At 36.7% G+C, this 14,734-nt stretch overlaps 1 protein-coding gene across 5 annotated transcripts in view; it reads left to right on the top strand.

The window, feature by feature from the left end:
• SLC44A5 (solute carrier family 44 member 5) overlaps positions 1 to 14,734 on the top strand; it is a 395,909-nt gene that overhangs the window by 327,239 nt on the left and 53,936 nt on the right. For all 5 annotated transcript variants that reach the window (XM_082686570.1, XM_082686574.1, XM_082686573.1 and 2 more), the window contains 2 exons: positions 11,197 to 11,325; positions 12,181 to 12,241. In XM_082686570.1, coding sequence (XP_082542696.1) covers positions 11,197 to 11,325; positions 12,181 to 12,241 — 190 coding nt within the window. The remainder of the gene's footprint in view (positions 1 to 11,196; positions 11,326 to 12,180; positions 12,242 to 14,734) is intronic.

Raw genomic sequence — 14,734 nt, 5'->3', positions numbered from 1 at the left:
TTTTATTTATACCTTTGATAGAGAGAAAGATCACAAGTAGGCAGAGAAGCAGGCAAAGAGAGAGGGGGGGAAGCAGGCTCCCTGCTGAGCAGACAGCCTGATGTGGGTCTCGATTCCAGGACCCCGAGATCATGATTTGAGCCAAAGGCAGAGGACTAACCCACTGAGCCACCCAGGTGCCCTTGGGTTTTTTTAATTACCACTTTTCCTTCTCTACTAAATCATCTCCATCAGTATAAAACATGCTGTTATTTCTTCTGTCTCAAAGAATTCTCTCTTTGATCCCACACACCCCACCCTCCAGGCACTGCTTCATATCTCTGTACCTCTTTTTTGCAAAAGTCCTCAGAACAATAGTCTCTATTCAATGAATCTAAATCCTCTATTCTCATTCAGGCTTTTATTCCTACACCAATTTTTTCCAAGTGATACCATTGAACTCTGTATTATTAAACAAATGGCTAATTCTCATTTCCACATTTACTTGATCTAACAGCATTGTTCATTCAAGCTGCCCTCCTTAAAACACTTTCTTAACTTGGCTTTTAGGAAACAACATGCTTTTAGGTTTCCTCCCAACTCTCTGGATACTCCTCGTTAGTCTCCTTTGCTGGGTTTTCTTCATCTTTCCAACACCTTGTAAATGTTGGAGTTCCCTCCCATCACCAAGCTTAGTCCTTTTCAAAATCTACATTTACTCTTTTGGTGATCTCATCTAGTCTCATGGTTTTAACATCATCTATATGCTGCCCTCCCTAATTTATATCTCCAGATAAATCTGCTCCCTAATCTCCTGATCTTTATATCCAACCACCTGTACAATGTCTCTACATGGATATTTAGTTTGTATCTCAAATTTAACATCTCCAAAACTCAATTCCTAGCCTCTGACTTTATCCTTTAAACTATTTTCCCATCATAGCTGTCTTCCTTCTTTCAGTTAAGGCCAGCTCTAGATACCATGGAATCAATTCTTCATTCCTCTTTTTCTCTTGCACTTCAGCTAATTCCTCTGATCTCCATTCAAAATATGCCTAGACCAAATTAGTTTTCACCATCTCTTCCTTTTTTCAAAAAACCATCATCTCTTATCTGCATTAGTTCAATGACCTTCTGACTGGTCTCTCTGACTCTATCCTTGCCCTAATTTCTACCCCTTACAGTCTCTTTTCTACTCAGCAGCTAGTGTGATCCTATTAAATATGTCACATTTATGTTTCTCTTTCATTTAGGCCTTGTCCCCATAACTTCCCAGGTTACTTAGATTAAAAGCAAAGTCTTAACAGTGGCCTTACAGGATCCTTCACTATCTGTCCAACTTTGACTACATTTGCTGTTACTCTCTCTCTGCTCACTGCACTCGGGTTATATTACCCATCTATTGTCTGTGAAAGGATCCAGGAGTGCTCCTGCCTCAGAGCCTTGGACTTTGCTATTCTCTCTGCCTAAAGTACTTTTTCTCCAAATGACTATGGTTTGATGAATAGTCTTCACATCTTTCCTCAAATGCTACCTTTTTTTAGGGCCTCCCTTGATTACCCATTTAAAACCGGAATCTTGGTTACCCTAGCTGTTAGAGAATTTAGATAAGATTGGATATCATTGATAGCAATTTTAACTTCTTCCTGGGCAGTTTCACTTCTGCCTTACTTGATACCATGCTGTCATTAATGATTTTCTCCAATCTAGTTATTGTCTGGATAATTGTTACCCTGAATTCCCTTTCCTACATACTGTTTATGTGCATATCCAATGGCTCTGATGGAGAGGGCACAGTCTCTGAATTTTTCCTCTGTTAGGCATTCCTCCTCCTAGTCATTTTGGTGAGAGGTGGTTGAGGGGATGTGTAGCTGAATATATCAACCATGATCCAGGAAAGGTGTACCCTGGAATGCTTCCGAGCAATCAGAAGTCATTACCAAACAGAAAGAAAAAAGAAAAAGAGAGAGAGAGAGACAGAGAGACAGACAGACAGAAAACAAAAAGAAAAGACCCAGCCAGAATGGGCCCCAAAGCTAAGGTTTGTAAGGTATACAAACAAAAATGGACAAACAAAAAGACCGACAAAAGTAAATGACAAGAAAAGAAAAAGAACCCAGCCAAAATGAACCCCTAGGATAAGATTTATATAATACTAGAACAGAACAAATACACAGAAACATGGATGGAAGAAAAAGATGAGAGGGTGGTTATAAATCCTCATTGTGGGCAAGGAAGGTTACTTTGATTCTTCCTGGGTGTATCTTGATATCTTTGTTAAAGGACTCAGCTTTCCAGAGATAAAGGGAGATTAAAACTCATTTATATATAGGGGTAGTGTTGATTAGGGAAAGAGGATTACCTTAAGCTTATATATATCTGTATATTAAAAAAAAAATAGAAAAGCAAAAGAAAAACACAGGTATATGTACGAAAAAAGTTCAAGTTAAAAGGTAATTATGGAATATGTTATATTAAACTCATTGTAATGGTAAATAGGTTAAAAATTAAAAAGAATAAGAATAGTGAGAATGAATTAAAAATAAAAGTTGTATCTATGAAATAAGAGGTTTTAGGGAAATACTGGGAGCTTAATATCTTGTTTTCCCCTGATATTTGGGTTTTACAGTTTTATGGGGACCCTGTGGTCGTTGTCTTCTTGTTCTTTTGGCTGGCTTTCTGGGGGAGGGGTCTGCCGTGCTGCTTTTCAGTCAGTCTTGCTTGGGTTGAGTCCTCCTGCTCCCTATCAAGGTGCTAGGCTCTGTGGAAACCTTTTTTTTCAGGCTTTTCTTCTCTGGGTTTTTTTTCCCCCCTTTGGCGACTTTTTGTGGACTTTCAGAGGTTTAATGGAAAGCAAACTGCACCCAGACCTCCATCTCAGAGAGAAGCCTCAGTCTGCTTCTCTCTGGGTTGTTCAGAACACACAGAGTCCCTTTTTGCAAACTCCGCTGAGCCGGGCAACCTCCCACAGGCAGTGCACATCCCCAGCCACTGTCTCGGGGATCATCCAAAGCACCGGCTTGTCTCTGCACCCCTGTGCCACTAAAACCATAAGCGATACTGGTCCAGGGAGTCCACTTCCAGTGGCCGCCTCTGCTGGGACTGCTATCTGGGGTCCAGACCTCCCCAGAGATCCCAACTAGAGATAGCATGCTGAGATTTTCAAGCCCAGGCTGGGAGTGTTCAGACTCTCGGCCAGTCCTAGAGACCACTGGCTAGTGCCCGCACGGAACTTTCTCAGGTGCGGGTAACCAAGGCAGAAGATAGAATTAATGATCTAGAAGACAAACTGATAGAGAAAAGGATCAGGAGGAGGCCTGGTACAAAAAGCTTAGAAGCCTTTAAAATAGAATTAGGGAAATAAATGATGCCATGAAATGTTCCAAAGCCAGAATTATTGGGTCCCTGAGGGGGAGGAGAAAGAAAGAAGACTAGAAGATATACCTGAACAAATTCTCCATGATAATTTTCCCAATCTGGGGAATGGAGCCGGTGTTCCTGTCCTAGAGGCAGAAAGATCACCCCTCAAATCAATGAATCTAGAAAGACCTCAAGACACTTGATTGTGAAACCGATGAATCATAATTTTAGACAAGATCTTTTGAGAGCAGCGAAGGGGAAGAGATTCCTTGTGTAGAGAGGCAGGTCCATCAGAATAACATCAGACCTGTTCATAGAAACTTGACAAGCCAGAAAGGGCTGGCAAGACATAATCAGGGCACTAAATGAGAAGAACATTCAGCCAAGAATACTTTATCCATCAAGGCTTACATTCAAAATATATGGAAAGATAAAGAGCTTCCAAGACTGGCAAAGTTTAAAAGAGTATGGGACCACCAAGCCAGACTACAAGAAATATTAAGGGGGGGTTCCATAAAAGAAGAAGGAACCCAAGAGTGGCAAAGAACAGAAATTTACAGAGACAATCTGTAGAAACTAAGACTTCACAGGCAACATCATGTCAATAAAAATTTATCTTTCAAAATCACTCTCAACGTGAATGGCCTAAACACTCCCATAAAATGGCACAGGGTTCCAAATTGGATAAAATGACAGGACCCATCCATATGTTGTCTACAAGAGACCCATTTGGAACCTAAGAATACATCCAGACTGAAATTTAAGGGATGGAGAAGCATCTTTCATGCCCATGGGCCTCAAAAAAAGGGGGGGGGGGTAGAAAGAAAATATCCATCTGATATGGATTCTCATATCAGATAAATTAGATTTTAAACTAAAGGATGTAGTCAGAGATAAAGAAGGACATTATGTCATTCTTAAAGGGTCTATCCACCAAGAAGATCTAACAATTGTAATTATTTATGCCCCCAATATGGAAGCAGCCAACTACATAAGACAACTGTTAAGATAAAGAGCCATATTTATATGAATACATTAATAGTAGGGGATCTTAACACGCCACTCTCAGTAATAGACAGATCATCAAAGCAGAAATTCAATAAAGAAACAAGAGCATTGAATGACACATTGGACCAGATGGACCTCATAGGTACACACAGAACATTCCACCCTAAAACAACAGAATACTCATTCCTCTCAAGAGAACATGGAACCTTCTCCAGAATAGACCACATACTGGATCACAAATCAGGGCTCAACCGATACCAAAGGATTGAGATTATTCCCTGCATATTCTCAGATCACAGGGCTTTGAAACTGGAGCTCAGCCACAAGGAAAAGTTTGGAAGGAACTCAAATACCTGGAAGCTAAATACCACCTTGCTTAGGAATGCATGGATCAACCAGGAAACCAAAGAAGAACTTAAACAATTCATGGAAACCAATGAGAATGAATAAACTTTGGTCCAAAACCTATGGGATACAGCAAAGGCAGTCCTAGGGGGGAAATACCTAGCCATCCAAGCCTTCCTCAAAAAAAATGAAAATTCCAGAATACACCAGCTGTCTCTATACCTTAAAGAACTGGAGAATCAACAACAAATTAAGCCAACTCCACACACAAGAAGGAAGATAATCAAGATTAGAGCAGAGATCAATGAGATAGAAACTAGAAATACAGTAGAACACATCAATGAAACTAGAAGCTGGTTTTTTGAAAGAATCAATAAGATTGATAAACCATTGGCCAAATTAATCCAAAAGAAAAGAGAGAAGGCCCAAATTAATAAAATTATGAATGAAAAGGGAGAGATCACAACCAACACCAAGGAGATAGAAACAATCATCAGAAGTTATTATCAACAGTTATATGTCAATAAGTTAAGCAACCTAGATGAAATGGATGCATTCCTGGAAAACTATAAACTTCCAAAATTGAACCAGGAAGAAATTGACAACCTGAATAGACCAATATCTAGTAGCGAGATTGAAGCAGTGATCAAAAACCTCCCAAAAAACAAGAGCCCAGGACCTGATGGATTCCTTTGGGAATGCCACCAAATTTTCATAGAAGAAATAACACCTATTCTCCTGAAGGTGTTTCAAAAAATTGAAGCAGAAGGAAAATTTCCAGACTCTTTTTATGAAGCCAGGATTACCCTGATCCCCAAACCAGGCAAAGACCCTACCAAAAAAAGGAGAATTTCAGACCAATATCCCTGATGAATATGGATGCTAAGATTCTCAACAAGATCCTAGCTAATAGGATCCAACAGCACATTAAAAAGATTATCCACCATGACCAGGTGGGATTTATCCCTGGGTTGCAAGGATGGTTGAACATTCGCAAATCAATCAATGTGATAGAACAAATCAATAAGAGGAGAGAGAAGAACCACATGGTCCTCGCAGTTGATGCAGAAAAAGCATTTGACAAAATCCAGCATCCGTTCCTGATTAAAACGCTCCAAAGTATAGGGATAGAGGGAACATTCCTCAATTTCATAAAATCTATCTATGAAAAACCCACAGAAAATATCATCCTCAATGGGAAAAAGCTCACAGCCTTCCCATTGAGATCAGGAACACGACAAGGATTCCCCCTCTCACCACTCTTGTTCAACATAGTATTAGAAGTCCTAGCAACAGCAATCAGACAACAAAGAGAAATAAAGGTATCCAAATTGGCAATGAAGAAATCAAACTCTCTCTCTTCACAGATGAGATGATACTTTATATGGAAAACCCAAGAGACTGCACCTTCAAACTACTAGAACTCATACAGCAATTCAGTAACGTGGCAGGATACAAAGTCAATGTACAGAAATCAGTTGCTTTCTTATATACTAACAATGAAAAAATAGAAAGGGAAATTAGAGAATGATTCCATTTACTATAGAACCAAGAACCATAAGATGCCTTGGAATAAGCTTAATGAAAGAGGTAAAGGATCTATACTCAAAGAACTACAGAACACTCATGAAGAAATTGAAAAACACACATAAAGATGGAAGAGCATTCCATACTCAGGATCGGAAGCATAAACATTGTTAAAATGTCTATACTGCCATCTATACTTTTAATGCTATCCCAATCAAAATTCCACTGGCATTTTTCAAAGAGCTGGAAGAAACACTCCTAAAATTTGTATGGAATCAGAAGAGTTCCCAATTTGTTAAGGAAATGTTGAAAAGTAAAACAAAACTGGGGACATCATGTTTCCTTGATTTCTCACTTTACTACAAAGCTGTGATCACCAAGACAGGATGACACTGACACAAAAACAGACACATAGACCAGTGGAAGAGAATAGAGAGCCCAGATACAGACCCTCAGCTCTATGGTCAAATAATCTTTGACAAAGCAGGAAAAAATATACAGTGGAAAAAAGATAGTCTCTTCAATAAATAGTGCTGGAAAAATTGGACAGCTATGTGTAGAAGAATGAAAGTCAAGCATTCTCTTACAGCATACACAAAGATAAATTCAAAATGGATAAAAGACCTAAATGTGAGGCAGGAAATCTATCAAAATCCTAGAGGAGAACATAAGCAGTAACCTCTTTGACATCAGCCACAGCAACTTCTTTCAAGATATGAAAGAAGGCAAAGGAAAACAAAGGAAAAGCAAACAAAGGCAAAGGAAAGAAAAGCAAAAATGAACTTTTGGGACTTCATCAAGATCAAAAGCTTCTGCACAGCAAAGGAAACAGTCAACAAAACAAAGAGGCAATCCATGGAATGGAAGAAGATATTTGCAAATGACAGTACAGACAAAGGGCTGATATCCAAGATCTATAAAGAACTCTTCAAACTCAACACACACAAAGCAGATTATCACATCAAAAAATGGGCAGAAGACATGAACAGATACTTCTCCAAAGAAGACATACAAGTGGCTAATAGACACATGAAAAAATGTTCATCATCATTAGCGATCAGGGAGATTCAAATCAAAACCACATTGAGATACCACCTTACACCAGTTAGAATGGCCAAAATTAACAACACAGGAAACAAGTGTTGGAAAGGATGTGGAGAAAGGGAAACCCTCTAACACTGTTGGTGGGAAGGCAAGTAGGTGCAGCCACTTTGGAAAACAGTGTGGAGATTCCTTAAGAAACTAAAAATTGAGCTTCCCTGTGATCCTGCCATTGCACTACTGGGTATTTACCCCAAAGATACAGATGTAGTGAAAAGAAGGGCCACCTGTACCCCAGTGTTCATAGCAGCAATGGCTATAGTCACCAAACTGTGGAAAAAACCAAAATGCCCTTCAACGGATGAATGGATAAAGAAGATATGGTCCATATATACAATGGAGTATTATGCCTCTATCAGAAAGGATGAATACCCAACTTTTGTAGCAATGTGGACGGGACTGGAAGAGATTATGCTGAGTTAAATAAGTAAAGCAGAGAGAGTCAATTATCATATAGTTTCATTTACTTGTGGAGCATAAGGAATAATACAGAGGACATTGGGAGATGCAGAAGAAAAGTGAGATGGGGGAAATCGGAGGGGGGGTACAAACCATGAGAGACTGTGGACTCTGAGAAAAAAACTGAAGGTTTTGGAGGGGAAGAGGGGGGTTGGGTGAGCCTGGTGGTGGGTATTATGGAGGGCACACATTGCATGGAGCATGGAGTTTATGCACTGGGTGTAGTGCATAAACAATGAATTTTGGAACATTGAAAAGAAATAAAATAAAGCTGGAATCTTACTCAGCTACCTTTTATCCTCTAACCTTTCTAGCCTTATTTTTCTCCATAGCACTTATTACCATCTTATAAAAAACAATTATACTTATTTGTTATTATCCATCTCTCCTCTATTAGAAATTAAACAGCTTGAGGGCAAAAATTTTATTTGTTTTATTCACTGTGTTTCCAGTGCCTAGAACAGGCTCCGAGCAGATGATCAATAAGTATTTGTTGAAGGAATAAATGAGTGAATTAATATCTTCCTACTCCCAGTCTAGGAAATTTTCCACTGTACAGATTCATCATTCCCATGAGGAAACAAAAATATCTTTGTACAGATTTTTTTAATATACCCATGTACATTTTATTTACATTTATGTAAAGTACCCCACTAGATCATGCTTTTTTCATAGCAAATGTAGTGTTGTCACCTACAGATAGCTCTTCTACTCAGCAAATTCTGATTTGTATTAGAATGTTAAACTATATGAATTGCAGATTTGAAAATAATGATGAAGAACTATATTTTAAGTGCCCCTTTGTGGTCACACAAAGAGGCAGAATGAGTCAGAATGTATTTTTGCTGCCAGTCATGGAGACTTGCTTTTAGTCTGCCAGATTAGTTTATCTACTGATCCAAGCCATATTTTTATGCATTATGTTTTTTGTTAATTGCCAGCATAGTCCAGACATGTGTCACAAGCGTTTAGAGGACAGACTGTGATCAATTAGGATACTGTGCCTCAATGTGACCTTCATTTTTGGCTAATTATATGTTGATTGCTACTAATCAGCATCGTATTTGAAATGAACAAATTGGCCTGCTAGAGGGAGAGAGTAAAGAGCAGTTGCTATATTGTATTTTAACAGCTCGTTTGTGTCTGGAATGAAATTTGATGTGCTTCTCTTTAACAAACCACTTTTTACCATCTTAATTACTTTCTTGTATATGTTGCATACACAGCACTGTTAATATGGAGTATACATTGTGTGTGTGTATTTAGGAATATAGAAATCATGGTCCCAACTCAGTAGTTCTTATTGTCATTTAAGGCCTGTGAAAGCATTAGTACTTTCAGTATTCGTTTTATAAATCCATTTAAATCTACCTGAGAGGGGAACTAGTGAAGTTATGTTTCAAACCATATTATTGTCAAAGTCTAAATGTAAAGTATCTTCCAATATGTTAAAGGTTTACTCAGTCAGCTTAGCTCCAATCAGAGTGAAATTTTGACATTTGTATTGATGATAACCTTAACCTTCTTTTTTTTTTTTTAAGATTTTATTTATTTTATTTGACAGACAGAGATTACAAGTAGGCAGAGAGGCAGGCAGAGAGATAGAGAGAGAGAGGAGGAAGCAGGCTCCCTGCTGAGCAGAGAGCCCGATGCGGGACTCGATCCCAGGACCCTGAGATCATGACCTGAGCCGAAGGCAGCGGCTTAACCCACTGAGCCACCCAGGCACCCCTAACCTTAACCTTCTTTAAAAAAAAAAAAAAAAAAGTGAGCCTCTTGGGGGCTTTGAATGTCCCTAAACAGTACTTCAGCTTTTGCAGAAAAATCTGTAAATTTAAATATTTCCTCTAGAGGTGTGTGTGTGTATGTGTGTGCACGTGTGCACACACACCTGCGCATGAATGCCTATGTATATATGAGTAACTGACACAGAGGAAATACATACAGAGGTGTGAATGTGGAGACAGGTTGTTTGCCATGTCAGAACTTGTAGAAGAAATTCAGTTGCTGCTGCTGCTACTACAAAACAACATTAACGGTGAGATTTGACATATCTATTTAGTTTTCTAACTCTTCCCTTAGCTGTGAAGTTGACATCAAATGTTTTTGTGTGCAGTAGAAACATGACCCAAATAATGGGGAAGAGCTGTCAGCTAAGCAGCAGTGTTTTTACCTAGCTGCCAATGGATTGAGCTAGAATCTGGCCAGTGAGAAGTTAACAAATTACAGCAGGCTTGTGGACCAAGTCAGAGCTGAGAAGGCTTTCATAAGGAGGAACCAAAGGTGGGGGAGAAAATGTCTAGGGACTGCAACTCTGATGGCTTAATGGGATCTTTGTTTTTTGCTTTTTGTTTTTTTAAATTACAAATAAAAGCAAAACCGATAGAGTGTATCTTTCTGGATTCTGCTTTCTCTCTGTGGAGTCTGTACTTAGATTTCAGTCACTCCACAATGGCTCTGTAGACTAGTAGTCACAGTGATCTGGTTTGGTATTAATAGGCCCTCTAAAGTCATTAATGTAAAATAATTGCATTGGTGAACTCTCTGCCCACATTTGGCTGGTGTTGTTGGTAAAAGACTATAATAATGAGTGCCACAAATAGTCCCAGTTTTGTTATTTTCTTATAGTAGTAAGTCCAATATTATATTTTGAGAATTGTTGAGAATTCACTGACATGGATAGTTATTAGTGGCATAAGTTATCAATATTTGGAGCATTTTTAATGACAATTTTATTCATATATAGGAAAGGAAGCAAGATTCTAACCCTGAATATACATAAACTACACAGGCAAAATTAATCTTGTGAAAAATTAATCTTGCATTATACTCTTATCTACTAACTCAGAAACTAATAAGGGAATATTTTATTAAAAAAATCCATCACTGTCCTGTGGTAGTGGTCACATGAATCTAAACATGATAAAATTGCATAGAAATGTAAATGCATGGATGCACACACACACATACACACACAAATAAATGAGTGTATGTAAGACTGGTAGAATCTAAATAAGGTTAGTGAGTGGTAACAATACCAATTTTTTGGTTGTGATATTGTTCTGTAATTGTACAAGTTATTACCATTGATTAAAACTGGGTGGAATATGTTATTTCTACAGCTACAAGTAGATCTACAATTATTCTAAAATCAGATGTTAAAAACAAGCCGTCATTGTACAACATCTATTGTCTTAACACAAATCATTGTCAAAAGGCAAGAAGTAGAGATTGATAACTATTACATGCAATTTTATTCTTTACATAAATTAGAAAATTAATGCAAGTTTCTTTGATGGAAAATGGTGCTTTGCTTCTTGTAGTGGTAGATAGGTTAGAAGTCTAATCTTACAGATACTTCCTTGGTTTATTCAATTCAGTTGAGTCTCCACCACTGTGTTTTCCTTTTCTTCGCAGATCTGTGTCTCCAAGTGCCCAGAAAAGTTTCTAACCTACATGGAAATACAATTTTCATACAGAACAAACAAACACTATTGGACATACTACAGCCAATTCTGCAAATCCCCTTTTGTTAAGCCTGTGAAGGTATGAGTGTTTAAACTTAAAACTAGACTTTATATAAAAGAAGACTTTAACTCTTGTTTCAATCTCAAGTGTAAGATGAGCATTTGTAATGGACAAGCTCCTAAATCCTCTAGGAAATGATTATTTATTATTCCATTAAGACACAAATGCACGTGTACATACAAATTTACATGCACCATTTATAGCATATCATCGTGTAGACTTTGGGTATTATTCAAAACTCTTAAGCCTGGTAAGTTACCTTTAGCTTTAACTATTCCCTGAAACCAACAAATTCTCTACTTGGCTGGACCCTGTCATCAAGATCTAGGAGCTAACTAATGGCAATATTAATATTATCATTTCATTAATGTGGTGATGAAGATCCATGACTTAGTAACAAGTAGAATTTTACTTCCAAACTCAATTTGATAATTATTCATTTAAGAATAAAATCCTCAAACCCTACCTAGGTTTGGGACTTAAGAAGGAATTCTAAAGCCCCATTAATTTAAATAGTATTAATGGCTTCTAACTTAGAGAAAGATGCTGTTTTTCCAGAAAACAAAAAATGAAGAATTAGAGACTCAAAATGTGACTAAGACATAGATACACACTTTCAAAATTGTGTCTTGACTTCAGTGTGTCTGGTTTTATTATTGTTGATTTGATTGAACTACAGTTAGAAAATTTTAGAGAATTTGTCAAATAAGTATGTGTGTATGATAATCTTAAAATCATTGTTATAGGGGAGTAACATGAAATAATGAGATAATTATGGAGTTAAATTTTCAAAGGACACAATTTTTATACTGAGAATAAAAGTTGTCATTACATAGCCTTTGAAATGTTAATATACTCTTCCTTCCATTTTAGACTCTCTCACAAGTCTTACTGGATGATGATTGTCCAACAGCAATTTTTCCAAGCAAACCATGTAAGTGGTTATTACTTATCTTATCTTAGAATATATAAGAAGTTACTTAATTCAGTTCCCTTAATTTCTCTGTTGACAAAATTGAAGACAAGAATAGTTGTATGATTGGCCCAGTGTCCCAGAATTAATTAGGAGAAAACCAAAGCTAAAGCCCATTCTCCTGACTCCAGCCAGAGACATTTCTACAGGAGATCTGTTAGTTTTAGGGTTTTGCTGCATCAAGATACACAGAAAAGATTAAAAACTGATTCTAAAAGCCCAGATTGATTACTTACATGTGCTCTATAAGCACATGTAAGCGCACAGACATAAACTTGCATACTCTCACCCCTGAATTCAGCCAAAGAGTTTGTTCCGAAGTTGCCCGGGGTGTGATGGTGGGACATAAACTTGTCCCATAATTTGAAATTTGAAATATTTATGTATCTCTTAAAGCAATCGATATTTTATATTTTTAAATTTTATTTAAAGTTTATATAAACTTCATTTCATTTTCTTTTTTAAAAAGTTACACAATCACTAATATTCCATTCCTACAAATATAATCCTAACCCAAGAGAAACAATGTTACATAAAGATGCCCATCACAGTGTGATTCAGAAGAACTAAAAATAAAGAGAAAAAAAAAAGAAAATTAAAAGAAATACTCTTATGTCCAAGAGCAATAAAGTGCTTAAATAAATGATGATGTATTCATTAAATGGAATATTTTAGAGTTATTAAATATAAGTACTATGTAATATAATGTTAATAAAATGTTATGTACATTATAATGATATTTTATAATTATATATTATGTAATTAGAATATAATTATATATAAATTATTATAAATTATAATAATTTAATGTATAAATTAAAATAAACAAAAAAAGCTATTCAAAGAAAAATATTGGAAAGAAATATGCCAAAATAGTATGGATATTTTGGAGATGGTAAGACTGTGGGCATTTCCTCTCTTCTTTCTTTTTTCAATTGGAGTAGAAGGTCATGTACCATTTTCTATTTGAGTAGAAAGTCAGGTACCATTGAAGTAGCTACCGCCAAACACAATGCCTTACGTTCCCCTCTCCCTTTTCTTTGGGTCACTGAGGACCCTGATGTAAGATGTAGGTCTTTCAAACAACTTCATGCTGCCAAGAATAATGTTACAAAAGGATAAAAATGAATCCTTAGTCACTGAAGATATAGTAGGCATAAGAATATAAAACATCCCTGCCCTTACAAGTGTACTGTTTAAATCACACAATATAAAATGTACACTGGGGATACAAAAATGAATACAGTACAGTGGTGCTCATTCCCCCAATAGGTAATTAAACATGTTACTTAATTGAATAGTATATAGCAAATAAAATTCATTTATTAAATAGTTTATGAAAAGAAATAAGTAATATTTTTAAAAAAAAAGAAACAAGGGGAAACCCTGCATTTATTTTATGGTTATGACTCTCAAAAAATTTTCTTGCAGAGAAAGACTAAAAAGAAACTAATCTAAAATGTTAGAGTTCATTTTGGGTGGTAGGACTATGTATTGTTTTGCATTTTCCTTCTTATTTTCTCTACTTTTCAAATATATAAAGGACATATTTCGCCATTGGAGTTAACTGAATAAAATTGCCCAGAATAGGATTGGAGGACTCTGTGGGTGGAAAGAGTCCTATTATAAGGCGTGGCAAAGGAAAGAATGCACAGTAAAACTAAAGGGAGGCAGGAGAGAGCCTGGGTATGTAAGCCAAAGGAAGAGAGTTTCAAAAGACAGGGTTTGTCTACCATGTCAAAGACTCAGAAAAGTTAGCTCAATTAACAGCCAATATTGACTGAGTTCTACTATATACCAAACACTGTGCTAGATAATGGTTGAGTTCAAGCAGGATAATTACTAAAAGATATTTGGAGGTTTTGGCCATTAAAAGATTATTGGGATCACTGGGAGGAAAATTTCTTTGGAGTGGTGGGGACAGCATGTGATTGGATTGAGAGGTAATAGAAGCAGTTGGTAGAGACTACTATGTCAAATTTGCCAGGGAAGAATCAGAAAAAGATGAGAAGACACTGAAGGACCCAGCCTTATTTTAAATGCTCTAGGAGATCAAAGTAGGTAGACAGGAGATCATTTTAAGCCCAAAAAGTCAGGAAAGGCTTGGTAAAGACCTATTTCTTCATTCCCTATATCAACTACTTTAATATTTTCAAGCTTAAATTCCCTGAAAAGTCAAGCAAATCTGTGATGCTTCCTGTAAGAAAAAATATGAAAATGATCCACTTCTGATTTCTCTTCCCTCTTGATTTAAAATTGGGGTTTTAAAATATTTTTAGTAATACAGGTATGTAAAGAAGCAAGGATTCTATTTAATCAAAATAAGTGTATAGAAAATTGAACAGTGAAGTAAATCTTCTGAGGAATTATGCTAGTCTACAAAGTGTGGGCCATTTTGATAGCTTTAGAATTTCTATTTCCAGTCCCTCCAAAAAACCAGGTAAATGAGAAAGC

The sequence above is a fragment of the Mustela nivalis genome (assembly GCF_964662115.1).
Source record: "Mustela nivalis genome assembly, chromosome: 10".
In the NCBI taxonomy this organism is placed as follows: Eukaryota; Metazoa; Chordata; class Mammalia; order Carnivora; family Mustelidae; genus Mustela; species Mustela nivalis.
This window is presented reverse-complemented; position numbering and strand designations above follow the sequence as displayed.